The 27947-nt window shown below is 46.5% G+C and overlaps 1 protein-coding gene across 1 annotated transcript in view; it reads left to right on the top strand.

The window, feature by feature from the left end:
• Positions 1-3036: 3036 nt before the first annotated feature.
• The window catches only part of LOC147623111 (uncharacterized), a 42109-nt gene continuing 17198 nt past the window's right edge, over positions 3037-27947 (top strand). Inside the window, exons 1-3 of the mRNA XM_086821173.1 lie at positions 3037-3176; positions 3275-3482; positions 3992-4154. Of these exons, the coding sequence (XP_086677299.1) occupies positions 3394-3482; positions 3992-4154 (252 nt within the window). The 5' untranslated portion in view covers positions 3037-3176; positions 3275-3393. The remainder of the gene's footprint in view (positions 3177-3274; positions 3483-3991; positions 4155-27947) is intronic.

Genomic DNA, 27947 nt, shown 5'->3' with positions numbered 1-27947 from the left:
AGCCTTCAGTGGCCACTTCCAGCTGTGAAGCTAAGTACAGTGTAGATTTTGTAGCTACAATTGAGTGTGTGTGGCTCAGACGTCTTATGGCTGATTCCCTCTTATCTACTCATTTTGGGGTGTGTACTTATCTTTTGTATCTAGCACATATTTGTTCATTCTAATCTAGTGAGTTTGTGTGCTCTCAAGCTTCTCTATCTTGTGTGTGTGCATTGTTGCAACCTTAACCCTAATGCCAACATCATATGGTGGACCATTGGAACCATCTATCAAATGTTTACAACTTAGACCATATATCAACCAAATAGTGTGGTCCACAAGCAATTGCTATTGTATGATGGACCAAATAATTATACGCGCATAGTTATAAACTTAAAAAATTTTGGTCCCATATTCTAATTTGTGTGTGTTCCTTCAAATTGTACGATGTATCGTTGGTTTTGTTTGATGTACACTTCAAATGGCTTGAGTTTTGAATTGTCCATCATCACACCAAGTTGTGCATGTACATTAAATATTTTATTCTTTACCTTGATTGTGCGATGTATGATTGAAATTATATGATGTATGAATTGGAAAACTTGCATATCATTTGTAGATGGCTAGGGAGGGTCTTTGGGCCTTTAGTGTAGGTTTCTTTGTAGATGGCTAGGAAGGGTCAAAGGCTTCTTTGGGCCTGTAGTGTAGCCTTGTGTGGACAAAAAAGGCATTATGGGAATGGCCCTAGGTCTTTATAAAAATGCATTATAGGAATGAAAGAACACCACTTATTTGGCTCTAGTCTTGATTTGGCTCTTGGCATTCTCATTATTATTTTGGTATAGAGCAAAAAATAGCATTGGTTTAGTCTTTCCTTAATCTTTATTAGGATTATTTATGTAATCCTAATCTTTATTTAGATTACTTAGCAAATCTACAACTGGCAAATCACCATGGCAGGGTGGAGTTCTACCTCCTCCCCAACACCACGCTCTCTCTCCTCTTTATTGTCCATCCATTTCATCTCCTTCCTCCACTTTTTTGATTACACTGTGTTTCCAAACACACCTCTCTCACCACCACCTTCTTCCTCCTTTCCTCTTCTCCCTTATGCACTCTCCTATGTAACAGTGCTTTTCCACTCTCCTTCTCCCCCTTTCTTTTGTGCTGTAACACCGTTGTTTGCCAAGGGTGCCACTTGTCAGCCTTATGGAGCCCAATGCCTCCTTGCTTAGCCACCATAAAGCCATCAGCAAGCCCCCATTACCTTAAACCCAAGGCTCTTCACTACATAGTTGATTGAACGACCACTGTGTCATGGGATATCATGGTGAGAATCCACCCAGCACGACAATTGTGTCATGGGATATCAATTGCTACTACTAAGCTGTGCAACCATTCTCACTACTGGCCCTTGTTGTTGTAACTACCCGGGACATGAGGGCACTTGTGGCTAGCCACCATGAGCCATCATTTCCGACATACATGCTCATGGTGGCTAGCCATGAGCCATCATCTTCGATGGACATGCTCACATGATCCTTGGTTGTAGCGCTGACAAGGGCCAATCGTGATTGCCCATGAGTGATCTTCGACGGTAGATGTGCTCACATGATTCTTGGTTGCAAAGGTCGAGCATAGAGCTTGCTGGCCATCTTATCAAGGTGTGTAGCTTGAGGCAGGTGTGGATATCATCAGAGGTAGAGAAAAGATGGGGTAGAGGGTAAATAAAGGGTGTGATGGAACACATGGGGAGCAGATAATTGACAAGAAAAAAGGCATAACTTCTTTGGTAAAGAATGCTCTCTGTTTTTTGCTAAAGAATTTTACTAAAATCTCCCAAAAAAAGTTTAAAATTTTCCCAAAAAAGTGTTGGATAGGTTTTGAACTCAAGAACCCCTACTCCCCACAATAAGAAGCTATAACCACTACGCCTTCTTATTCCTCTAATAACTTAATTCTTTAATAAACCATACTTCTCTATATTTAACCAAAGGATTTCTACGTATACATGTGTAGCTTGAAGTTATTTTTAAATTCTTGCTGGTTAATGTATGTGATATGATACATTTAAGAAGATTGGCTTTCCCAGGGTGGAGGCATGCTATCAAACCAATGGTTAGGGTAGAAGTTTTAATAACATTCAAATGTGATAGTGCATATGCTTCTCCCCTATGTCCGGCCTTCTTAGGATAGGAGCTTTTTGGAAAAAAAATAGTGTCCGCTTACCTTTTTCACAAGGTGCAAACAAACATAATATGATGGAAATGCACCAACTAAATTGGGTGGACTAAGTGGTTAAGTGAAGGTTCTATAGTACACCCGTTGTTTGTCAATGTCTAGCTTGGTGCCATCTTATCAATATTTTACATTCTCACATTAGTGACTAGGCATGAATGATGACCCACTCCAAGCATATTGGTTGGCTTTAACATGAAGGTAAAAAGGCCTTCCAAACATATGCTTGTAGATCCCTCCCTAAGGAGATGGGTTCATCAGCTTCTAGCTAGAATCTACTACAGACCTACAATCCTTTGTCACTTCAAGACCCACCAGGTGAAACCTAGGATAGAGAGAGGTTAGTTTATTTAATCATACACCTTAGAGGGCCTTCGCACGAGGAGTCTTCCCAGTTAACGTTGCCTCAGCTGAATTTTAGGAACTACCACCCCTCTTCATTCGCACGCTGCAACACACCAACTGGCTTAAGTCGAAGTGGTAGGTCACCACCCCGCGAAAATAAAAAAGTGAGCACAACTTCTCAAACTGTATCAGGCCCTCTAAACTACACCGTTTGTGGCAAAGTTAAGAAAATGAAAAATGGTTTCGACAATCACGACAAACTAGGTAGGAATATTGCGCGAACGATGTTCCTCAAATTTCGCACACAATACTCCAAGCAAACTTGAGCCCGTGGAAGGCTCTCTTATGGTGTGTGATGGGGAAGTGGACACAATCAGAAGTGAAAGAGCCCTCAAAGAGTAATGAGCCGTTAATTAATGAAGCTGGGCATGACCAAGCAAGTTTTAGAATAACAAATTATTTACAAGCACAATTAAATATGTTTGGAGACAAATTCAATCTTGGATCTCGCTTAGATTATTTTTGTGGAGCTCTGCATCAAAGCCATGGTTGTATTCACTGTGTAGGGTTTCTTCCACGCGTGAACCTCTTGCAACGCACAGAGCTATGAACAGGTAACCTCTGCTCTGCATTCTCTTGCTCTTCAATGGAATCAAACCTTCCAAGGCGAGATTTAGCTTAAATCTGATTTCTTTGTATTCTGTTGATGCAGCTTAAAAACGTGCTTAAGCATCGTAGATAAAACCCAGATACAAATCTTTACAGCAATGGCTGGGGTAAGAGTATAGGCTGCAGTGAGAAGAGCTCCCACAGTACAATCGTGTCATAGAAATGAAGCCTAATGCTGTGAATGAAAGCAAGAAGGATGGCAGCTTGAGCCTAGACAGCAGATTCAACCAAACACTGAAAAGTGTTCAGGGGTGAGTGAGGATTCGCTACATTTTCACCACCAAAAAAAGAAGAAGAATTTATCACAGTTTCACCTCAAATTTTTTTTTTCTACGCTACATGTCGCAGCCTTCGTTCTTTGGCATTGGTTACATGTGTACATGTATGTGTATGTCGGTATGTATTGTATATAATGCCTCTTTACATATGTGTGTGTCTTTGCATACATTTATGTACTGATTTGCTACGTTTCCACTCAAAACTAGAATTTGCTACTTATTATATTGTTAGTTTGATCCTTTTTCGCATTTTTTATATGTATATATGCATGTGTATGCATGCATGCATGTTATATGTATACATGTATCTATGTATGTACCGTCATAGGAAGGAATCCCTTATGCCTGTGTGATGCAGAATGTGTGTTGAATAATCCAAATATGCATACTTAAAAAATCACATACAAGTTCAAGCTCATAATGATCCTTTATTCGATTTGCTAATGAGTTTGTTTGTTTTTTTGTTTTGGAGAATGTCTTAGGTTGCTAAGTGGCAGGTCTTTCCCTGGTAGAGTTTTACTAAGCAGGAGGACAGAGACTGCAGTTGAAAGCTCTCAGGTGGCAAATTTGGCTTCAACATCAGATCGATTGGATGGAGATAGTGATGCAGCTACAGATTCAAGCGACGGCACAAACTATGTCAAGGTAATCCTATGGCGGGAGTTTTGCCTGAGAGATCTCAATAAATACTCGATTCAATACAAGATGAAGTGAATGTAAGAATATTCTCGTGTATGTGTGCTTTGAGTTTGTGTGCAAGACACCACAATGGGGCTGAACAGACCCATCTTTTAGCAGTTTTATATTGCCAAAAGAGAATTGCGAAGCTATATGGGAACTTGGTGGGAAAAAAATCATCCAAGTACCATAATTTTTGCAAGGCAAAAAACAAACAATTCCAAACAATTGAAAATAGCCCAAAACATGCAGCTAGATCTCTTCTCCATGGTTCTCTAGTAGTCAAGTAGTCAATTTTTGAATCCTCCTCTTTCTTAGGTAGCAAAGCTCAGTATTTCAATATTCTGCCTGATCAATGCCTTGGGGTATGGAGGCCCAACGATAGGGAAGCCTTATTTGGCACCTTTGAAAAATAGAACTCCAACAATAAGTCTCAAGATCCTCAATAATCGAGAGTAAAAAGAGAGCAAAGCAAAGGTGATGACGTCCGGGAAGTGGGGTAGCGCAGCCTGAATAGGCTGGTTTTTTCCAGTCAGAGCAGGAGCTGCAGGGGGCGGAGCATCTGGCGGTCATTGAGTAGGCAGACAAGGGCGGAGGTAAGCATTGTGCAAGGCCTTTTAAGGCAACTCTTTAAAACAGCGATGCTCTGATGGTGGCACATGAGAGAGAGAGAGAGAGAGAGAGAGAGAGAGAGAGAGAGAGTTTAAAAATGTCTACTAAAGGCCCAATGGGCCTATGAGACCAAAAAGTGTTACAAAAGTTCCATGTGTAAACTGAATGTCACGTGCATGCCCGTGCCATGGCTAATCCTCAGCATGAACGGCATTAATCCCTGATTTGAGTCAGCATTTAGGGCATCATCAGCAGTAGCACTAGCATAACTATCATCCTCAGCATCAGACTCAGCAGTATCATCATTAACAGCATCATCTTCAACATCATCATCATCACCTGCATCATTGAGGGCTTGGAGATCCAATCGACAGCCAGCTAGGGCCTCTAGGCTCTAGCATCCAATCAGCCAGCATCTAGTTGAAGGCTAGCACATGGGCAAGGCATTAAAGAAGGCACATCATTTAATGAATATGTTGTTAGAAGTCATCTCCTGTCTATTTGTATACACCAGGGCCTCTGTTGTGGGTGTGCCTGCCCGTATATCATTTTTCCACACTCCCCGTATTTTTTCCCTATTTTTCCCATTTTTTCCTAGTGGTTGGAGGGCTGCCAGGTGATGCCAGGAGCACCCTATTGCTGGCCGACTGGATCTACATCAGTCGTGGGCTTTAGGGTTGCTGGCCGACTTGTTTTGATCAGGCGTGGGCATCAGGATTGCTGGCCGACTGCATTTTATGCAGTCGTGGGATTTTCTCCAGTCGTGGGCACTATCTGCTGGCTGGCCGACTGCCCTCATGGAGTTGTATATATTGCCCCTCAGCCCCACCACTTCCTCATTCAGTTTTTCGGGATCTTGTGTATAGAGAAGAGTTTACACACCTATCTCTCTGTGTTTCTTGTGCTGATTATTTTCTGCAGTCTACTTGCTCTTGTCTACCCAAGTTTGGTTATCATTTCCGCTGCATATTCTGACATGGTATCAGAGCCCTAGGCTCTAGGAGATCTTGGGCGTTTTTCTGAGCAAGAGGGGGAGCAACAGGTTGCTGATCGGTGGAATGTTTCGGGCTGAACGGGCAGAGAAGGTGCAAGAGGAAGGCGGGCAAAGGGGCTGGACAGCCACTTGCATATTTTCTGATTTTCAGATTTTACCCACCCACCCACCCTTTCAGGTTACTCTCCGAGATGGCAAATTTACTAGAGATGGCTGAGAAGCACGTGAAGATTCCGACTCTCCCCACGTTCCCAGTGGATCGTCAGTTGGACGGGTCCAATTACGGCATCTGGAAGGTCATGATGGAGTCAGTTCTGGAGTCATATGACCTTGCTGATTTTATTATCATAGGGGTGCCACGGCCGGAAGCTGAGGAAGGGGAGTTATTATCGACGAGGAAGGACCGAGAGGCACAGGCACACATGTGGGACCGTGTCAACGCCAGGGTCCGGTCGTTTATATTCCTCAATTGCACACCATAGGTGATCAACCATGTGAAGCACATGACGCTGGCGAGAGGCATATGGGAGCACTTGGCTTCCTTGTACAACAGGGTGTCACCCATGAAGCGGATATCCTTGGAAGTGCAGATGCGGGTTATGAACCCTGCGAAGTCTTCGACGATGCGGGAACACATTAACAAGCTGTAGGCCCTTCAGCAGGAAGTCCTTCAAGCTGGGAAAGAGATATCATCCGAAGATATGGCCATCACGTTACTTTCCCACTTGCCTGGTCAGTATTCTGCTTTCTATTCCTCGTTGATCACGAGTGGCAGGCTCAGCACCATTACTTGGGAGGAGCTTGTGCCAATGGTCTTGGACCAGGAGGAACGTTTCACGAACCCTCCTCATGGCGGAGGTTCGGAGGCCTTAACTGGCCAACGGTCGAAAGGCCGTAATACCAACAAGGGCAAAGGGAAGGCTTCACCGGAGAAGTCTTCTGAGAAGAAGCCTGATCCAGAACGAGAGAAGCTGAAGGCCGAAAGATCGTGTAATGATTGTGGCGAGAAAGGCCACTACTGGAGGAAGTGCCCTAAGCGGACAGGGAAGAGTGCTGATTCCTCAACCTCAGCTGCGAAGACTCCGGCATTTGTGCACTTGGAGATGGTGGACTCCGATGCTTCATCATCTTCGAGCGAGGAGGCAGTTGGCTTCACCGCAAAGGATACCCGGGAATGGATTCTCGACAGTGGTGCTTCCAGGCACATGACTCCATCCCGTGACTTCTTCCTGGATCTGAAACGGCAGTCAGGTTGTATCTTTATTGGCGATAACTCCACTATTCCGATTCATAGTGAGGGCCGGATGGAGATTATTCCCGACGGCAAGGGGGGCAAGCATGCTTCCCGTGTTCTTTATGTCCCTGCTCTGGGTTTTCATCTTCTGTCAGTGCATGAGGTATGCAAGACTGGCTTTCAGGTGGAATTTGAGGAGCATTCAGTTGCTCTAAGGGACCGTGAGACAGGCAAAGTTGTTTGGGAAGGCGGTGTGGAGAATGGCATCTACAAGCTCTCTGCACTCTCATTGACAGGTTCTCAGGTCGGAGATTTGTGGCACTTTCGTTTTGGCCACTTAAATGTGGATGCTTTGCGGCGCGCCTTCCGGGACCAGATGGTGGTTGGCTTGCCAGATGTTGGTAATAGGCAAGGACGCTGCAGTTCTTGCATACGTGGTAAGCAGCACAGGGAATCCTTTCCGAAGCAGGCTTCCAGGCGGGCTTCGAAACCTTTGGAGTTGATTCACACTGACTTGTGTGGACCACAGCAGATACCATCCTTGGGAGGATCTCTCTACTTCATGCTGCTTGTTGATGATTGTACCAGATTCACGTGGGTCTACTTTCTTTCCCAGAAGGACCAGGCTTTTGCTCGGTTCAAGGATTGGCACGTGATGGTGGAGAAAGAGTCTGGATTCCAGGTCAAGACTCTCAGGGCTGACAAAGGAGGTGAATTCTCCTCGACTGTATTTTTCCGGTTTTGTGCAGATCATGGCATCAAGAGGGAATTGGCCAATACCGGATCGCCTTCGGAGAATGGAGTTGTTGAACGTAAGAACAGGACTGTGGTGGAGATGGCGAGGACCATGCTGGAGCATCGTGATCTTCCTCGTCCACTTTGGGGTGAGGCTGTGGCAACAGCTGTCCATACCATTAACCGCTCTCCGATGACTTCTGTACCCCATATGACTCCATTTGAGGCATATTTTGGCAGGAAACCCGATGTCTCGCACTTCCGTGTCTTTGGGAGTGACGCGTATGTACATATTCCGAAGAAGCAGAGGGGGAAGCTTGACTCCAAGTCCCGCAAGCTGGTATTTGTGGGGTATAACTCTCTTTCCAAGGGATACAGGTTGTATGATCCAGAGAGGAACGAGATTGTTGTCAGCCGGGATGTGGTCTTTGACGAGCATGTTCCAGCATCCACTGTTGAGGAGCCGCCACTTCTTGGAGATCCAGAGGAGTCTGATGATGATTCCCAGTCTACCACTCCAGTTGATCCACCTCAGTCATCACAGGAGGTTGAGCCCGTAGCTGGAGTTGAGCCCCCGCGACCACAGGAGGCTCCACGATCTGTTCGAGTACCTAGGTGGTTGTTAGACACCCTTCGGGAGTCGGGTGTCACGGAGCTACCCTCCGAGTGGACCACAGAGGACGGCCCTCGAAGATCACATCGAGTCCGAGATAAAAGCAACACGGCGGAGCTTCTTCAGGTGAACTATGCTCTGATGTCTCGTATCATGCGGGATAAAGAGCCCACTTCCGTAAAGGAAGCCCTTTCACAGGATACTTGGAGGGAAGCCATGCAGGTGGAACTTGACGCCATCGAGAAGAACAACACTTGGGAGTTGGTACCGAGGCCGTCGAAGCGGTCAGTCATTGGTGTCAAATGGGTCTTTAAGACCAAGTACGCGTCTGATGGGTCGGTGGACAAACACAAAGCCAGGCTCGTGGCTAAAGGTTATGCTCAGCGGCCAGGCATCGACTACGAGGATACCTTTGCACCGACAGCGCGGATGACCACGATTCGGACCGTTCTTGCCCTTGCTTCTTCTCAGAGGTGGCCCGTGTACCAGATGGATGTAAAATCTGCGTTCCTTAATGGTGACCTGTAGGAGGAGGTGTACGTTGAGCAGCCTCCAGGCTTTATTGTTCCAGGATCGGAAGGGATGGTTTACAGGTTACGTAAGGCCTTGTATGGTCTTAAGCAGGCTCCGCGGGCTTGGAATCAGAAGATTGATTCCTTCTTCATTCGGACTGGATTCCAGAGATCGGTTGCAGATCCGAACGTGTATCTCTTTCGGGAACGCGGCATGGTCACACTTATCATCCTTTATGTGGATGATCTCATTCTCACCGGCGGTCATGTGGAGCACATTGGAGTGACGAAGGCTGCCTTGTCAAAGGAGTTTGAGATGACCGACTTAGGCTTACTCCACTTCTTCTTGGGATTGGAGATCTGGCAGACCCAGAGGGGGTTTTTCGTCTCTCAGCAGCGGTATGTTCATGAGTTGCTTGAGACCTTTGGGATGGAGAACTGCAAGCCTATTACTTCGCGGATGGACCCGAACACAAAGTTAACCGTTACAGATCCTTGTGAGCCAGTTGATGCCTCGCAGTACCGGAAGTTGGTTGGTTCATTGATCTGGTTGCTGAACACCAGATTGGACTTGAGCTTCTCCGTGGGGCTGTTGAGCTCTTTTATGCAGACGCCATTGAAGACTCATTGGGACGCAGGATTGCGGATCTTGCGGTATCTGCAGAGTACGAAGGATCTGGGACTCTTTTACACAGGAGGGAATGGAGTCAAGCTCCAAGGTTGGAGTGACTCAGATTGGGGAGGAGATCCAGACACGAGGAGATCAACTTCAGGATACACTTTTACCCTCGGCTCAGGAGCAGTTTCTTGGAGCAGCAAGAAGCAGCCAACTATTGCCCTTTCTTCGACAGAGGCAGAGTATCGGGCTGCTTGTGGTGCTGCTTGTGAGGTTGTATGGCTGCGGAGGCTGCTAGGCGAGATTGGGTTTCCACAGAGGGAGCCCACAGTCATCCAGTGTGATAACCAGAGTTGTATAGCTATTGCTCGGAACTCGGTTTTCCATGCCCGGACCAAGCATATAGAGATACAGTATCACTTTGTACGTGAGAAGATCTTGGCGGGTGACATCTTGCTACTTTATTGTTCGACGGAGGACAATGCATTATGCGGCAGACCTCTTCACGAAGTCTCTACCTCAGGCTACGCTCAGGCGGCACTCCAGCTCCCTGGGGTTGGTTTCACAGCCAGGAGCTGAGAGGGGGTGTTAGAAGTCATCTCCTGTCTATTTGTATACACTAGGGCCTCTGTTGTGGGTGTGCCCGCCCGTATATCATTTTTCCACACTCCCCGTATTTTTTCCCTATTTTTTCCATTTTTTCCTAGTGGTTGGAGGGCTGCCAGGTGATGCCAGGAGCACCCTATTGCTGGCCGACTGGATCTACATCAGTCGTGGGCTTCAGGGTTGCTGGCCGACTTGTTTTGATCAGGCGTGGGCATCAGGATTGCTGGCCGACTGCATTTTATGCAGTCGTGGGATTTTCTCCAGTCGTGGGCACTATCTGCTGCTGCTGGCCAACTGCCCTCATGGAGTTGTATATATTGCCCCTCAGCCCCCACCACTTCCTCATTCAATTTTTCGGGATCTTGTGTATAGAGAAGAGTTTACACACCTATATAGCTCTCTGTGTTTCTTGTGCTGATTATTTTCTGCAGTCTACTTGCTCTTGTCTACCCAAGTTTGGTTATCATTTCCGCTGCATATTTTGACATATGTATGGCATAATTCATGTCCAGCAGCATTTAATGAATATGTATGGCATAATTCATGTCCAATAGCAGGCCGAAAGCTATAGCAACAGGCTGACCTGTACCTCAGCATAATATATAAGCATTCAGTCATAATTTAGTCATTCAATCAGTTCATTCCCCAAGTCAAATCATCATAGCATTCAATAGAAGCATATGTAGGACCAAAGGTCAACCCCTTCGGGGTTGACCAAGGGCCTAAGTCATGTACAAGCTTTTCAGCAACCTTTTTGTACCATATAATACAAGAAACTTGACACCAACTATCTCTCTCTTCTTCTCTCTCCTTTGTCTTAATCATGTTAAAAAAGCATCTTGTTCTTAATCAAGCTTAGGTGGATCAGTACAGCAAGGCTTCCGCGCATGCAACATTGGTATCAGAGCATTCAGGCTCAGCCACTAAGCAAGTCCCAAGGAAGGTGCACAGTTCCAATAGGGTAGTAGATGGAGTGGTTTGCAAAAACAAGCGAAGCTAGAGGAAGCATTCCTTGAGGGTAGTAGATGGAGTGGTTTGCAAAAAACAAGCGAAGCTAGAGGAAGCATTCCTTGAGTTCCAGCAGGGTAGTAGATGGAGTGGTTTGCAAAAACAAGCGAAGCTAGAGGAAGCATTTCCTAAGGGTATGTACGCATAACTAGTACAACATTAGGCTCTCAGATCAATTCCAAAGGCCTAGCAACAGGCATGATCAGTTTTGTGTTAAGGGTAAGGGATAGCAGGCATGGGGACAATAGTGGAATAAATGCTCAGTTCTTCAGTAAGACTTGGAAGTGGACATCAGAAGTGGAAGGTGTTAGACAAAAATATTAAAGTTAAAGTTAGAGTCAGAAGTAGCAAGTCAAAGTTAGAAGTCTAGGGAGGAAGGATGACAGAGTGTCCACCCTGGCACAAGTTTAGTAGGAGCGGATGTCATGTTCACGCCCGTGCCATGGCTAATCCTTAGCATGAATAGCATTAATCCCCGATTTAAGTCAGCATTTAGGGCATCATCAACAGTAGCACTAGCATAAGTATCATTCTTAACATTAGACTTAGCAGTACCATCATCTTCAGCATCATCATCATCATCCACATCATAACCCGCATCATTGAGGGCTTGGAGATCCAGTTGGCAGCCTCCATATAGGAGTCGGCAGCTAGCTAGGGCCTCTAGCATCCAGTCGGCTAGCATCTAGTTGAAGGCTAGCACATGGGCAAGGCATTAACAGGCCGACAACTATAGCAAGAGGCCGACCTATACCTCAGCATAATGTGTAAGCATTCAATCATAATTTAGTCATTCAATCAGTTCATTCCCCAAGTCAAATCATCATAGCATTCAGTAGAAGCATATGTAGGGCCAGAGGTCAACCCCTCTGACCGAGGGCCTAAGTCATGTACAAGATTTTCAGCAACCTTTTTGTACCATATAATACAAGAAAACTTGACATCAACTATCTTTGTCATGTGCACGCCCGTGCCATGGCTAATCTCTGGCATGAACAACATAATCCCTGATTAATCTAGCAGTCAGGACAACATTTAGAGCATCAACATCAACACCATCATCATCTTCGGCATCATCATCAACAGCATAACCAACAAGGCTTCCGTGCATGCAACATTGGTATGAGAGCATTTAGGCTTAGCCACTAAGCATAAGTCCCAAGGAAGGTGCACAGTTCTAGCAAAAGAATGCAGCATGGTAGCAGATGGAGTGGTCTGCAAAACAGGCGAAGCTAGAGGAAGCATTCTCTAAGGGTATGTATGCATAACTAGTACATCATTAAGCTCTCTAATTAGTTCCAAAGGCCTAGCAACAGGCATGATTAGTTCCGACAGGTGACCCACCGCTATGTTAAGGGTAAGGGATAGGAGGCATGGGGACAATAGTGGAACAATTGCTCAGTTCTTCGATAAGGCTTGGAAGTGGAGATGAGAAATGGAAGGTGTTCAGACCAAAAATATCAAAGTCAAAGTCAAAGTCAGAAGTCCAGGGAGGAAGGATGACAGTGTCCACCCCGTCGTCAAGTTTAGCACGAGGGGATGTCACGTGCACGCCCATGCCATGGCTAATCTCGAGCATGAACAACATAACCCTTGATTAATCTAGTAGTTAGGACAATAGTTAGAGCATTAGATCAGTAGCATCAACATCAGCATCAACACCATCATCATCATCTTCAGCATCACCATCAGAAGCATAACGAGCATGGAGGGTTTAGGGAACCAAGTCGGTGACCATTTATGCCTTTAGGCAGTAGTCGGCAGCCAACCCAAGGACCCTAGCAGCATGCGGGACAGCATCCAGTTGAAGGCCAGCTTGTCAGAATATGCAGCGGAGATGAAGACAAGATCTGAAAACACAAGAGCAAGTGCACTGCAGAAAACACAGCAATAGAGAGGGAGAGAGAGAGGCGTGTAACTCTGCTACATACACAAGAAAATCCCAAAAACCTGAATACAAACTGTGGGGGCAAGGGGCCATTTTATATGTCCCCTATGAACCAGTCAGCTAGTAGAAAACCAGCGCCGACATCACCCTGAATGGTCCACGACTTGCTGCAGCCCGTCGGCCAGCTTCTGTCAGTCGGCCAGCACACATCACGTCGGCCAGCTACAGAGGACAACCTGGGGGCAGCAGAATCAGTCAGCTACCATCCGGATGAGCCAAGAGCCATAGGATAGCCTCCCACACCTGAGGAAAAATATGGAGAGTGGGGAAAAATGAGAAAACACCTAACTCGGGCGGGCACACCCACAAGAGAGGCCCTTGTGACATGTGAGGTCTTTGACCATCGTAAACACAACCTTAGTCTAACTAAACTGCACTTAATGATGCTTAAGAAAGACAGATAGTGTCAATGCAGCTATATTAGATGAATGGGTTACAAGGAGATCTGAATAGATCTATGATGCTGTCCTAGATGACTATCCTTCTCGGGATGAGAGGAATAGGCTGTGCTGATTCTGAGGACTGTTCCTTGCTCCAATGCTGAGGTCCACCCTTCGATGCCGGCTTCCCTCTATGTGGGAGATAGGAATGATGAACTATATGCTGAATATGCTGCCTATATGCTGATATACTGAATGTACTGCTGTCCCACTATCTTTCCCTTGTCTCTTGGGAAGGAAACGCTGAAGGGATGGCTGGGAACTGATGCTGAACTGCTGAACTGAAACGCAGATGCTCTCCGGCTGGAGATGATGCTCTATGCGTTTGCTGATCAGATGTACTGATGCGCTGGGAGGTGATGCTGGCCTGAATGCTGAAAACGCTGTGGTGAGATGTGTTGATGGACTGAATGTGATGCGCATCTATTTATATGAGTGAACTGGTGCTGGTCGGCCAGCCTTGCTGCAGTTGGCCAGCCCTGAATATGCTCACGACTGAATATGCTCACGACTGCCATAAAATGCCATAAATACCATTAAAATGCCAGTCGGCTGGTTTATAGATACTATCGGCTGCCTCCACCATGTCCCAATGCTTGTCTAGATGGCTAATGTGATGCTACAATGCTGAATCCAACCCATACCATGTGGTACATGCTGAAAACATTCATTTAAATGTCCGTAAAATGCGTGATAACTCCTGATGATGTTTATGATGCTGAAATGATGCCATGTCACTTGGATGTGGAACCAACCCCAGTGAGCTGGAGTGTCGCCGGAGCATAACCTGAGGTAGAGACTTTGTGAAGAGGTCCACTGCACTGTCCTCCGTCGAACATAACTCTAGCAGGATGTCATCAGCAATGATCGTTTCACGAACAAAATGCCTCTGGATGACCGTGGTTTCCTCCAGTGGAAACCCAATCTCGCCAAGGACCCCTTACAACCTCACCACCTCGCAAGCAGCACCACAAGCAGCCCGGTACTCTGCCTCTGTTGACGACAAGGCAATGGCTGCCTCTTACTACTCCATGAAACTGCTCCTGAGCCAAGGGAAAAACTGTAGCCTGATGTGGATCTCCTCCCCGATCTGAGTCACTCCAACCTTGGAGTCTGACTCCATCCATCAATCCCCCTCGTGTGTAAAAGATTCCAAGATCCTTCGCATGCTGCAAAAACCACAAGATATGCAATCCTGCCTCCCAAAGAGTCCTCTGCAAACATGAACTCAATAGCCTCATCAGGAAGCTGTTAGAAGTCATCTCCTGTCTTTATCAGACACCAGGGCCTCTGTTGTGGGTGTGCTCGCCCTTTGTAGGTGTTTTCTCATTTTTCCTCACTCCCTATATTTTTTCCCCATTTTTTCCTATTTTCTTGGCTTGGGTGGTTGCCTTGTGTTGGCAGGAGGGCCCATGAGCTGGCCGACTGATCATTCAGGTCCACGACCTCTCACTGCTGCTGGCCGACTTGATACAGCTGGTCGACTGGTGCATTTTGCTGGTCGTGGAGAATTCAGTCCCTGTCGGCTGCCCCTTCTACTGGCCAACTGCTCTCTTGGGGCCATATAAAATGGCCCCATAGCCCCCTTGCCATTGTATCTTGTTTACACTTCGGGATCTTGTGTATATAGAGCAGAGTTACACGCATATCTCTCTCCTTCTTTTGTGCTGTCTTTTTTCTGCAATCTACTTGCTCTTGTGGTCTCAAATTTGGTTATCATCTCCGCTGCGTATTTTGACATGGTATCAGAGCCCTAGGCTCTTGATAGATCTTGGGAGTTTTCTGAGCAAGAGGGGGATTGTTGCGTTGCTAATTGGTGGATTGTTGGGGACTGTTCGGGAAGAGAAGAAGCAAGAGGAAGGCGGGCTGAGTTGCTGGACAGCCACTTGGAGGTGTAAGTTTTTTTTCCCCACCCACCCACCCTTTTCAGTTACATCCCCGCGATGGTAGATTTGTTAGAGATGGCTGAGAAGCATGTGAAGATCCCAACACTCCCCACGTTCCTAGTGGACCGTCAGTTGGACGGGAACAATTACGGCATATGGAAGGTTATGATGGAGTCTGTGTTGGAGTCATATGACCTTGCTGATTTCATCGTTGTCGGGGTACCACGGCCGGAAGCAGAGGAAGGGGAGTTACAGTCAACTAGAAAGGACCGTGAGGCACATGCACAGATGTGGGATCGTGTCAACGCCAGGGTCCGTTCATTTATCTTCCTCAACTGCACATCGCAAGTAATCAATCACGTAAAGCATATGACGCTGGCCAGAGGCATATGGCAGCACTTGGCTTCTCTTTATAACAGGGTATCGCCCATGAAGAGGATTTCCTTGGAAGTACAGATGCGGGTTATGAACCCTGCAAAGTCGTCGACGATGCGGGAGCACATTAACAAGGTGCAGGCCCTTCAGCAAGTCCTCCAGGTTGGAAGGAGATATCATCAGAAGATATGGCCATTACTTTGATGTCCCACTTACCTGCTTAGTATTCCGCTTTCTACTCCTCTTTGATTACTAGTGGCAGGCTCAGCACCATTACATGGGAGGAGCTTGTGCCCATGGTCTTGGACTAGGAGGAACGATTCACGAACTCTCCTAGGTTCAGAGGCCTTAACTAGCCAACGGCCGAAAGGCTGGAATAACAACAAGGGCAAAGGGAAGGCTTCACCAGTCTTCTGAGAAGAAGCCTGACACAGATTGAGAGAAACTGAAGGTCGAGAGGTCCTGCAATGATTGTGGCGAGAAAGGCCACTATTGGCGGAAGTGTCCTAAGCGGATTGGGAAGAGTGCTGATTCTTCAGCCTCAGCTGCAAAGACTCCAGCATTTGTGCACCTAGAGATGATGGACTCGGATGCTTCATCATCTTCGAGCGAGGAGGCAGTTGGCTTCACCGCAAAGGATACCCGAGAGTGGATTCTTGACAGTGGTGCTTCCAGGCACATGACTCCTTCTCGAGACTTCTTTTTGGATCTTAAACGGCAGTCAGGTCGCATCTTCATTGGCGACAACTCCACCATTCCGATACACAGTGAGGGCCGGATGGAGATTATTCCCGACGGCAAGGGGGGTAAGCATTCCTCCCGTGTTCTTTACGTCCCTGCTCTTGGTTTTCATCTTCTGTCAGTGCATGAAGTATGCAAGACTGGCTTTCGGGTGGAATTTGAGGAGCATTCAGTTGCTCTACGGGACCGTGAGACTGGCCAGGTTGTTTGGGAAGGTGGTGTGGAGAATGGTATCTACAAGCTCTCTGCACTCTCCTCATTGACAGGTTCTCAGGTCGGAGATCTGTGGCACTTTCGTTTTGGCCACTTAAATGTGGATGCACTACGGCGAGCTTTCCAGGACTAGATGGTGGTTGGCTTGCCAGATGGGCAGCAGGCAAGGACGTTGCAGTTCTTGCATACGTGGTAAGCAGCACAGGGAATCCTTTCCGAAGCAGGCTTCCAGGTGGGCTTCAAAACCATTGGAGTTGATTCACACTGACTTATGTGGACCTCAGCAGACACCATCATTGGGAGGATCTCTCTATTTCATGCTGCTTGTTGATGACTGTACTCGATTCACGTGGGTCTACTTTCTTTCACTGAAGGACCAAGCTTTTGCACGGTTCAAGGATTGGCACGTGATGGTGGAAAAAGAGTTTGGATTGCAGGTAAAGACTCTCAGGGCTGACAAAGGGGGTGAATTCTCTTCGAATGTGCGAGATTTTATTTATGGCATTTTATGCATTTATTCATGTCTTGATACAGAGTTCTATACCCACTATTGGTGGGCATTGATGACGTTAGTGGGAATGTCGTAGTATCTAGTCCATACTATGCATAATGGAGTTGATAGTTATATAGTCTTGTGGGTTGACTACCATGAGTATATAACATGCACGTTCCCAAAAGGTGAATGTTCGTGGATTCATCCAGGTATATAATTCAGCCGTATCAGCGGACATGCAGATTTCACATTGTGAAGTTTTTGTCGGAGTTGCAGCCACTTGATATTGTGCTTATTCTTTCTATCTTTAGTGGTGCATTTGCACTATCAACTACTTATTTGCTGTACTAATTCTTTCTATTTGCTACTTCCCTTAGTGCTAGGCTTCATTATGGTTGAGTCTGCCCTGCATCTCCGGAGGTTTGACAGAAACTCAGTACGAAGGGCTTTGTGTGAATATATGCTCTTATGTGTGTGTGTGTGTGTGGAGTGCGTGTGAGGATATCTTGATACAGCATTCTACACCCACTATTGGGCATTGATGATGTTAGCGGGGATGTCGTAGTATCTAGTCTATACTATGCATAATGGAGTTCATAGTTATATAGTCTTGTGGGTTGACTACCATGAGTATATAACATGCACGTTTCACATTGTGAAGTTTTCGTTGTTGGAGTTGCGGCCAGTTGATATTGTGCTTATTCTTTCTATCTTTAGTGGTGCATTTGCCCTATCAACTACTTATTTGCTGTACTAATTCTTTCTATTTGCTACTTCCCTTAGTGCTAGGCTTCATTATGGTTGAGTCTGCCCTGCATCTCCGGAGGTTTGACAGAAACTCAGTACGAAGGGCTTTGTGTGAATATATGCTCTTATGTGTGTGTGTGTGTGTGTGTGGAGTGCGTGTGTGAGAGGATATCTTGATACAGCATTCTACACCCACTATTGGGCATTGATGACGTTAGCGGGGATGTCGTAGTATCTAGTCCATACTATGCATAATGGAGTTGATAGTTATATAGTCTTGTGGGTTGACTACCATGAGTAACCTAACACCAGATACGGTGATGTACTGAGGGATGCTTCATGGACATTCGGTGTCCGTACTCTTTGATGGAGTCGTCTCAGAGGGCAAAATTAGGTGTGGTTGAGCGGTTGACGTTGCCTATGACAGTTGACACGAGTGGCGTGGTCCTAGCCATCGCCATGAGAGTCAAGTGGAAGAATGAAACCGATCCCGTCAAGTGGGAAAGACTCCGTTGGACACCCACACACTTAATAGCACAACTTTAAAACCACAAATATGAAATGGACAACTTAAAACAACTTGAAATTTAAATGAAATGAAATGGAAAGATGGACACCAGCACTGGGGCCGGAACGGGCCGACCCCCCCCTCAATATATGATATATTTATTGGGAGTATTTAATAAATACAATGCTCCATGGGTTCCAAGAACCAGATAATGTCCATGTACGTATGAAAACAGTACCAAACAAGTAGGCTCGAATTTCGATGTAGAAGCTCGAAGCAGAACGACCACTAGTGTGGTCCAATCTCTACGGTCCTGTGCTTTCACTGGACTCCGCGGAGAGCGCCTCACTGGTGTTCCGAGACCACGCACAAACAGGCGCTCTCGTACTAACGCCTGGCTCTCCCGATCTCAGCACCTTTGGACCGAGGTTTGCCAATATAGCTTGGACAACCCGGCACCGAACGGGTGTTGGCCGAGCGGGATGAATCCTTTATCAGATTTAAACATAAAATACTTCTTCAAATCTGAAAATCACTTACTTGTAGATGTAGAATATGAAGCCACCCTTGTTGAAGAAATAGTTGCCTCGTGAAGAACTATCAAGACAAGCACCACCACGAAAGACCACAGCCGCCTGCTGTGAGAGAAGGAGCACAACTTACTGGTGGTGGACAATGTCCTGGAAGCAAGATGCCAATGGTTGGTGATGCACACGCAGCCTGCAGGTGTTGGATACACGCAGCCAGTTGCTTTGGTGGGCTGCGTAGAAGGAAGGAGATGCAGTCGCCTGAGGGTAGAGAAAAGGGCAGCCTGTCAGTAGCCGCCTGTGAGAGCAGCCACAACAGTCCTTGTGGAGGTGGCCCACGTCTGAAAGCAGTGGAGAAGGGCAGCGCAGCCTGCTGAAATTCAGCCGCCTGTGGGAGCAGCTGCAGCTGTGCAGCCTTGTGGAGGTGACAGCCGCCTGCAGGAGAGGCTGAGGTGCAGCTGAAGTATAGACGGCACCTGTAATCAGCGCTGGTTGGAGTTACAACCGTCTATAGAAGAGCTGGCGCAGGCAGCAGCAGCATAAGCAGTCCCCTGCAAGATTCAACGCAGCCACCAGCAACAGTATTCAGCCGCCTGTAGAGAGGCAGGCCGCAGCCAGCAGTAGAGGATACTTCGCCTTCATGAAAAACATGCGCCAGAGGGAGAGATGATCGCCGGCAGCTGGTTTTTCACGAAGCGGATGATGCTCACGCTTGAAGAAGGGAGCTTTTTAATAAAAATTAAGGTGAAGTTACAACTAGAGTTTTTCCACGCATGCATGTGGGTGGGGAGTTTGGGTAGGTGACCATGCCCACCCCCACACTCACTTAAAGTGGGGCTCCCCACCTTGGCCCCTAAGTGGGTGCCCACTTTTAAATAAATGTGAACACCTAACTTATAAATTAAAGGGTTAGAATATAAAACATTAAAACAACAAGTGTGACATACTTACCACCTGTTCACATGCACCAAAACTCGTCAGAATACAGAGCAGACTTCACGACTCACTGGCAGGCGTCCCCGCTCAGTAAGTAACACGTCAAGCAGGCAAACACACAAATACATGTCATGCGAAAACAGTTTCAAGCATGCAAATCATGTGTGCATGTGCAAATAATAACATGGACATATCTCCCGTTCATGGAACAAGTACAAAATATCTGTCGGCACAAAACTGGCACGACATACAAACATAAAAACCTGGTCTTCCTATGGAGTGACAGTCCCATAGGTAAGACACAGTTCCAGGCACGAGTCTCCCTATGGTGTGACAGTCCCATAGGCAAAACACGGCACGAATACTGGCTCTTTCATGGCGTGACAATCCCATGGATCGAACACAGTCCAGGTCATACACGGGTGGCACTGGTCTGGCTCCCGTCCATACGACACCATCCTGCTAACACACGGGTGGCACCAGTCTGGCTCCCATCCATGTCAGCAAAATACTGGCCTCTTCACATGAGACACCGGCCTGGCCTCAAGTGAACGAGACGCAAAAACTGGAGATGGACCAAATGGTCGGCCAATTGGTGACATCCCCCCGGGCTTCTAAAGAGTCGACCTCAACTGAAAAGCCTCAAGATATGCCTGCAACAACTGCGGATAATCTGCAAAATAATCCTCATTTACCCACTTGGCATCAATAGGCAAATAATTTTTAAACTTCACAAGGTATCTCCTGGAAAGCTTTCCTGCAGGTAGCTTTCTCTCCTTGTGAAAAACAATCTGTTCTGGCTGGAGGATCTCCTCAAGCTCTTCAATCTCTGGGGGATCTTCTGTGACAGGCTCATCAAGATCTGGCCCCACATATTTCCGAAATAGACTCGCATGAAAAGCATTGTGAATCTTCCAATGACTAGGTAAAGCAAGCCTGTAGGACACTTCATTGATCTTGTGAATCACCTTGAAGGGTCCATAATAGCGAGGAGAAAGCTTAGGATATGATCCTTCTCGTCCTGGCCTCTTCCGAAGCCTAGCCTTCTCAAATTTCAGCAATACCCAATCACCTTCTTTGACTACCATGTCCCTTCTATGCTTGTCAGCAGCCATTTTATGCTTATCCTGAGATCTTGCAATGGCTGTCCCTTCTATGCTTGTCAGCAGCCATTTTATGCTTATCCTGAGATCTTGCAATGGCTGTCCGCAACATCCAAGTCACGAACATATTCATCAGCTGCAAAAATCTCATCCTTTGTTCGAAGGATAGGTGGCAAGACCACTCTGCCATAAATAATCTCAAACGGAGCCTTTCCTGTGGAAGCATGGATCGTATTGTTGTAGGCAAACTCAACAAGTGGAAGATACTTCTCCCATGCACTCTTTTGATCTGCCACATAACATTTCAATAAATCCAACACGGCTGAATTTGCAGCTTCACTTTGGCCATCCGTTTGGGGATGATAAGCTGATGAAAACTCAAGCTTAGTACCCATATTATCAAATAAAGCCCTCCAAAATAGGCTTGTAGTCCCGGGATCTCTATCCCCAACAATGGATTTAGGCATACCATGATGCTTGAAAATATTAGCAAGAAAAAGCTTTACCATATGATCAGCTTTAATGGTTTTCTTGACGGGCAAGAAATGAGCTTGCTTGCTAAACCTGTCCACAATAGTCCAAATAGCATCATTCCCATGCTGGGATCTAGGCAAATCCATAATAAAATCCATCGTGATACTTTCCCAAGGTTGCGAGGGAATAGGCAATGGCTGAAGCAAACCTGGAGGTTTTTGCCTGTCAAATTTCACCTTTTGGCAAGTAATACATGCACGCACATAAGCCTCAATGTCTTTACGCATGCTTGGCCAAAAAGAAATATCTCTGGAGTAGGCATAATACCTCTATGACCAGCATAAGGTGGAGCGTGACATTCGTCCATAACCTTTGGACGCAAATCCTTCACCACACATAGGCAATTATCCTTCATGAGATAACCCTCGTTGATAACATAAGAGGCATGTGAATGACCAGCCATCAAATCAGTCCATATATGGCAAAAATCAGCATCCAGATGATACAAATCTCTCATAGCAGATAGATCTCCATGAGAGGCCACTGAGACTGCAGCAATATAAGGCCTTCTAGATAGTGCATCGGCCACCACATTTTTCTTTCCTGGGGTATGCACAATCTGAAAATGAAACATGGAAAGAAAATTTGCCATTCTCATCTGCTTCTCTGAAAGCTTGGTTTGAGATAGAAAATATCTCAAGCTTTGATGATCTGTCTTGACTACAAATTCAGCCCCAAGAAGGTAATGTTTCCAAATCTTTAAGGCGTGAATTACAGCCAAGAGCTCTTTCTCATAGATATCCATATGAAGCTCAGCATCATGCAAACGACGGCTCTCGTATGCAACTGCATGCCCTTCTTGATTTAGGACAGCTCCTATGCAATCACCACAAGCATCACATTCAACCACGAATGACTTGTGCAAGTCAGGAACAATCAATACTGGACCACATATGATCGCATGCTTGAGCTGCAAGAAAGCATCCTGTTCCTTTGAAGTCCATTTGAAAGCAGTTTTCTTCTTCGTGAGATCATGTAGAGGAGTGGCAATCATAGCAAATGCCTTATGAAACGCCTGTAATATGAACATAATCCCAGAAAACTACGTACTTGATGTACGTTTTGCAATTCGGGCCAATTCCGAATAGTCTCTATCTTTGCAGGATCCATTGTAACTCCATCCTTGGATACAATATGTCCCAGATAATGAATCGTTGAAAGGAAAAACTCACTTTTCTTGGTATTGACGAAAAGTTTATGCTTCCGCAACTCTTCGAACACTGTGACCAAATGAGTTCTGTGTTCCTGCTCATTCTTGGAGAAAACCAAGATATCATCAAAGAAGACTCCTGTAAACTTGCGATGGGGTCGGAATATCCTATCCATCATACGATTAAAAGTAGCAGGAGCATTGGTGAGACCAAAAGGCATTACCAAGAATTCATATAATCCGAAGGCTGTCCTGAATGCAGTCTTATGGACATCTTGTGGCACCACGCGTATCTGGTGATAACCACTCTTCAAATCAAGTCTGCTAAAGCAAGCTGAACCATCAAGCTTATCCAAGATATCATCAATACGTGGAATTGGGAATCTGTTCTTGATGGTAAGCTTGTTCAAAGCTCTATAGTCCACACACATACGGAATGATCCGTCCTTCTTTTGAACAAGAAGCACAGGAGAGCAGTAAGGTGAGGAACTGGGCTGAACCAAACCTTTCTCTAAAAGCTCGTTTACCTGCTTCATGACTTCTTCTTGTTGTGCAGCAGTCACTCGGTATGCGGGTTTGTTAGGTGGAGAACTACCTGGCACAAGATCTATGCGATGATCTTCGGGCCTTTGGGGAGGTAATTCACCTGGCAACGAGTCAGCAAAACAATCGTTGAATGCATTAAGAAAATTCAGCCTATCATTAGACATAGCATCCCCATTTTGATGATTTGGCACAAGACTATCACGCACAAAAACCAAGTACGCTGAAAGACTCTTTTTCATTGCTTTATTAATTTGGATGTGTGATACAACTGGGATAGAATCCCCTTCTTTGCCAGCATCAATAAAATGCATGCGGCCTTTATGCATGAAAGAAATCATATTAGACTTGTAGTCTTTGCGGGGCTCAAGCCTATTGTAATATGCGGAAACTTCGGAGAAGGATCGGTACTTCAAAACTCAGAAAAAACAGCACTCTTTTCGCGACGGAATTAACGCACCAACTGAAAGACGATGTGCAGAAAATAGAGAGAGAAGGGGAAGATGGAGAAGGACACAGTATTGGGTCCCAATTACCCTCTGTAGGGCCCCCACCACGGATGGTGTATTTGCTTTATTAGAATGATGTAAATCTGAAACAAATACAAAGTACTTGACCTTTTCTTGGCTGGAAAACCTGCCCTTGACCTTCAGTCCTTCACCCCTTAGCTTTAGCAAACCCTTGGCTGTCCTGGCCCTTGAATGCTTGATGCTCTTGGTGAATTATGAGATAAATGATGGGATTATGGGCTGGGGTATTTATACTACTCCCTTCATGCAGTCGGTTGGCTTCAGGACAGCCCACGACTGAGTATTTTAATAAAATACTCACACACTTTAATAAAGTGTTTTCACACTTGTTTAGACCCTGTCCAGCCTGCGCATGCTTCTGGGACAGCCCCTGGCTGCTGGGCATGCTGCGCAGAGGTGTGGGACTGCCCCCCACACCTGGCCGCCTGCTGTTTTAGGGCTTTAATCTCTGTCGGCTGCCTGTCCAGAGGCTCTGGAGCTGGCCGACTGCCCCTCCAGCCCTTGCCTCGGCTGGTGGGCAATATCTTGGGCCCTCCTGGCCCCTTGGGGATGGTTCTATACCTCCCCCATGCCCATTCTACAAGTGCAAATGCAAATACCTACACTGGGGTAGCCCTATGGGCTGGCCCCATCTCTACATGCAACCTACATGCCTACAGAGGCCTGGCATCCAGTTGCAAACCAGATACTCAGCACATCTGACATCATTCCAGAGGGAGACTCACAGTGCGGACTGGCACTGCTTCATGTGCAGGACAATGCACACCTGACCTCGGACGACTGAGGTGGATCCCTGGCTGACTCGTCCCGAACTGGGCTCACATGGGACCAGTTCACCATCCCAGGTCCTGCACCTTCTGTAGAGAAATGTCTACGTGGCATCCAAGTGCGGGATGCACGTGACATCCCCTTCTGCTTAACTTGACGGAAGCTACATAGCCTCCAAATAATCCGTCAATAAAGCCGGATAGTCTTCGAAAAATTCCTTGTCGAGCCATACCGCTTCATGAGTTCCTCGGTCCTGAAACTTCGTGAGAAACTGTCGTAGTCTTCGGCCTGAGCCATGCTTGAAACGGTGCAGAAGGATCTGTTCTGGAACCATTACTTCTGCTTCATCAATGATGTCTGGTTCCGCTTCGTCTTTGACCTCTTGAAGGGGGTGGACCTGCATATGGCTTTAACCAACTGACATGAAATACATCGTGCATAGTCCAACTCGGAGGTAGCTTTAACTGCATAGACACCTCATTAATCTTTTTCCGGATGGGGAATGGTCCGAAGCTCCTGAAAGACAACTTTGGGCATCGCTTGCCCACCTGCTTTAATCTTTGCTTCATAATCCGAAGATATACCCAATCTCCTTCCGAAAACTTCATGTCCCTTCGGTCTTTATTGGCCTGTCGAGTGTAGGCCTCTTGCGCTTTAGCCAATCTGTCTTTAATGGACTCTAGGATCTCCTGGTAAGACTCCGTCACTCTGTTCGCCTCCGGTACTGAAGACGACGTCTTGGTTAACAACGATTGGAAAGGCCTTCCAAACGCTGCCTCATATGGAGTCCTGCCAATAGCTGAAGAAAAAGAGTCATTCAAAACAGCTTGAACTAAAGGCAGAAACGATTCCCACTTACCTTGCTGATCGTGGACATAACACTTCAGCACATCAAAGGCCAACTGGTTGTATATCTCTGTCTGGCCATCTGTCTGTGGGTGGAATGCACTGGAAAAATTCAACTTAGTACCAAAATTATCAAACAATGCCCTCCAAAAATGACTGGTAAACTTGGCATCTCGGTCTGACACTATGGTCCTAGGAATCCCACCAATCGGGTACCAATGCCGAATGAATAGCTGGGCAACATCCTCGGCGGTCACATTGGCCCTGCAAGGAATAAGCATCACAAATTTGCTGAACTTGTCAACAATAGTCAAACACTGTGTATTACGCTTACTCGGACTGGGAGGCAGATTTGTGACAAAGTCCATTGAAATGTCTTGGAAAGGACCCTCAGGAATTGGCAAAGGCTGTAACAACCCTATCTTCTTTCCACGAGGAGCTTTCACCTTTTGACAAATGTCACAGCGTTGTACATATGTAAACACATCACGCCTCATCTTTGGCCAATAGTATTGCCGTTCTAATTTCTCCAGAGTCGAATTCATGCCCCTATGACCACCTGTAATGGCGTCATGGGCATCATGGAGAAGAGCTGCCCGGAATGATTTCATGACACACAGTCGGCCTTTGTAGTAAAGCCAACCATCGCGTATCAGAAAATGGCATGGTCCTGTGGCATCCAATGCCTGTTCCCACTGTGTACCGAATTCCTCGGAATCCGCGTACGTGTGCTTCATGTCTTCTAGTCTTGTACCAACAAGGTCAAGTCTAGTGGTCTGAATCGCAGATACTTGTCCCTTCCTGCTCAAAGCATCGGCCACTGGATTGGCCTTTCCTGGAAGGTACTCAATCATGCCACCAAACTGCTGGAATATCTGACTCCAGCGGTGCTGTCGATCACTCCACTGTGCACTTGGCATCGTCTGAATCCAGCGCAATGCCTGATGGTCAGTGCGGACCTCGAAGTCACGGCCATACAGGAAATGTTTCCAATGTTTCAAGGCCTGTATAACTGCTAGGAGTTCACGATCATAGACTGAGTAGTTCTTTGCGGCGGGCAGTAACTTACGAGACATGTAAGCTACTGGATGACCATTCTGTTGCAATACACCTCCAATTGCGATGTTACTCGCATCGGTGATCACCTGAAATGGTTCGTCCCACGAGGCAAGGGCTAGACAAGGCGCTTCTGACAAAGCCACCTTGAGGTTCTGGAATGCCTCCAACGCTCGTGGAGTCATTTGAATCTTTTGCCTCCTTGTTTTCACTCCCTTTAGCAGATCGGTGAGGTCTGCCGAGAGATCAGAAAACTTGTCAATGTGGGTGGAATATGCCTGGCATATACCCACAAATGATCTAATGTCATAAGCAGTCTGAGGTACTTCCCAGTTAACAATCTCGGCCACTTTAGCCGGATCAAGTCGAATGCCTTCGGCACTGATTATATATCCCAAGTAATGCACCTGGAACAGATAAAATTCTGACTTCTTTTCATTGACATAGAGCTCGTTGCTTTCCAGCAACCTAAGGACTTTCTCCACATCAATGTCATGCTGCTCAACTGTAGCTGAAAATATGAGTATGTCGTCCAAAAATATGAACACACACACTCCAATCAACTCCCGGAAAATACGCATCATCATGCGGTTAAATGTAGCTGGGGCGTTCGTCAAACCAAATGGCATGACCACAAATTCATAGTGGGCCCGTTCTGTACGGAAAGCTGTCTTGGGGATGTCCCCCTCAACAATCCGAACCTGGTGGTACCCACTCTTTAAATCCAATTTAGAGAACACCTTAGCTCCATTCAGCCTCTCGAGAATATAGTCAATTCGAGGCATCGGGAATCTGCTCTTGATCGTCAGCTTGTTGAGTGCACGATAATCGACACACAACCGAGAAGACCCATCTTTCTTCTTGACAAACAAGATCGGTGCTGCAAATGGCGACACGCTGGGGCGGATGAAGCCAGCTTGCAACAATTCTTGGAGTTGGCGGTCCAACTCCGATTCCATTGCCTTAGAAAGGCGATACGGAAACTTGCTCGGGGGTTCCGAGCCTGGGAGGAGGTCAATCTTGTGATCCTCCGGTCTGGACGGGGGAAGCTGGGGAGGGAGACTGTCCCGAAGAAAAATCTTCTGGAACTTTTCATGGAGAACCGAGTACTTCTCGGAAGCACTGGCCACCGTCTGGGCTGTCTGGACGTAAATCATCGCACACTGTGCGCCTTTCCTGACTGCTCGCTTAGCCTGCAAGTGGCTTATGAGCGGAAAGTTTGGAATACCTGGCTCACACTTAATGGTCACAGGGGTGTTTGACACATTCCGATCGATCTGGAACGTGTGCTTGTCCCACTTGACATCAGGAAGGAACTTGTGAAACCACTGGATACCCAAAATTATGTCTGCTCCTACAAGAGGGGCAACCATAAAGTCACGCACAAACTCTATGCCCTGAATGACCAACTTAGCACCTAGAGCTTCATACTTGACGCTCGTTGTCATGCCTGTGCTAAATCCCTCAACTTGTTTGTCCACCGGAG

The sequence above is a fragment of the Cibotium barometz genome, chromosome 27 (assembly GCF_041138505.1).
Source record: "Cibotium barometz isolate CiBa-2024 chromosome 27, ASM4113850v1, whole genome shotgun sequence".
NCBI classification, from domain to species: domain Eukaryota; kingdom Viridiplantae; phylum Streptophyta; class Polypodiopsida; order Cyatheales; family Cibotiaceae; genus Cibotium; species Cibotium barometz.
This window is presented reverse-complemented; position numbering and strand designations above follow the sequence as displayed.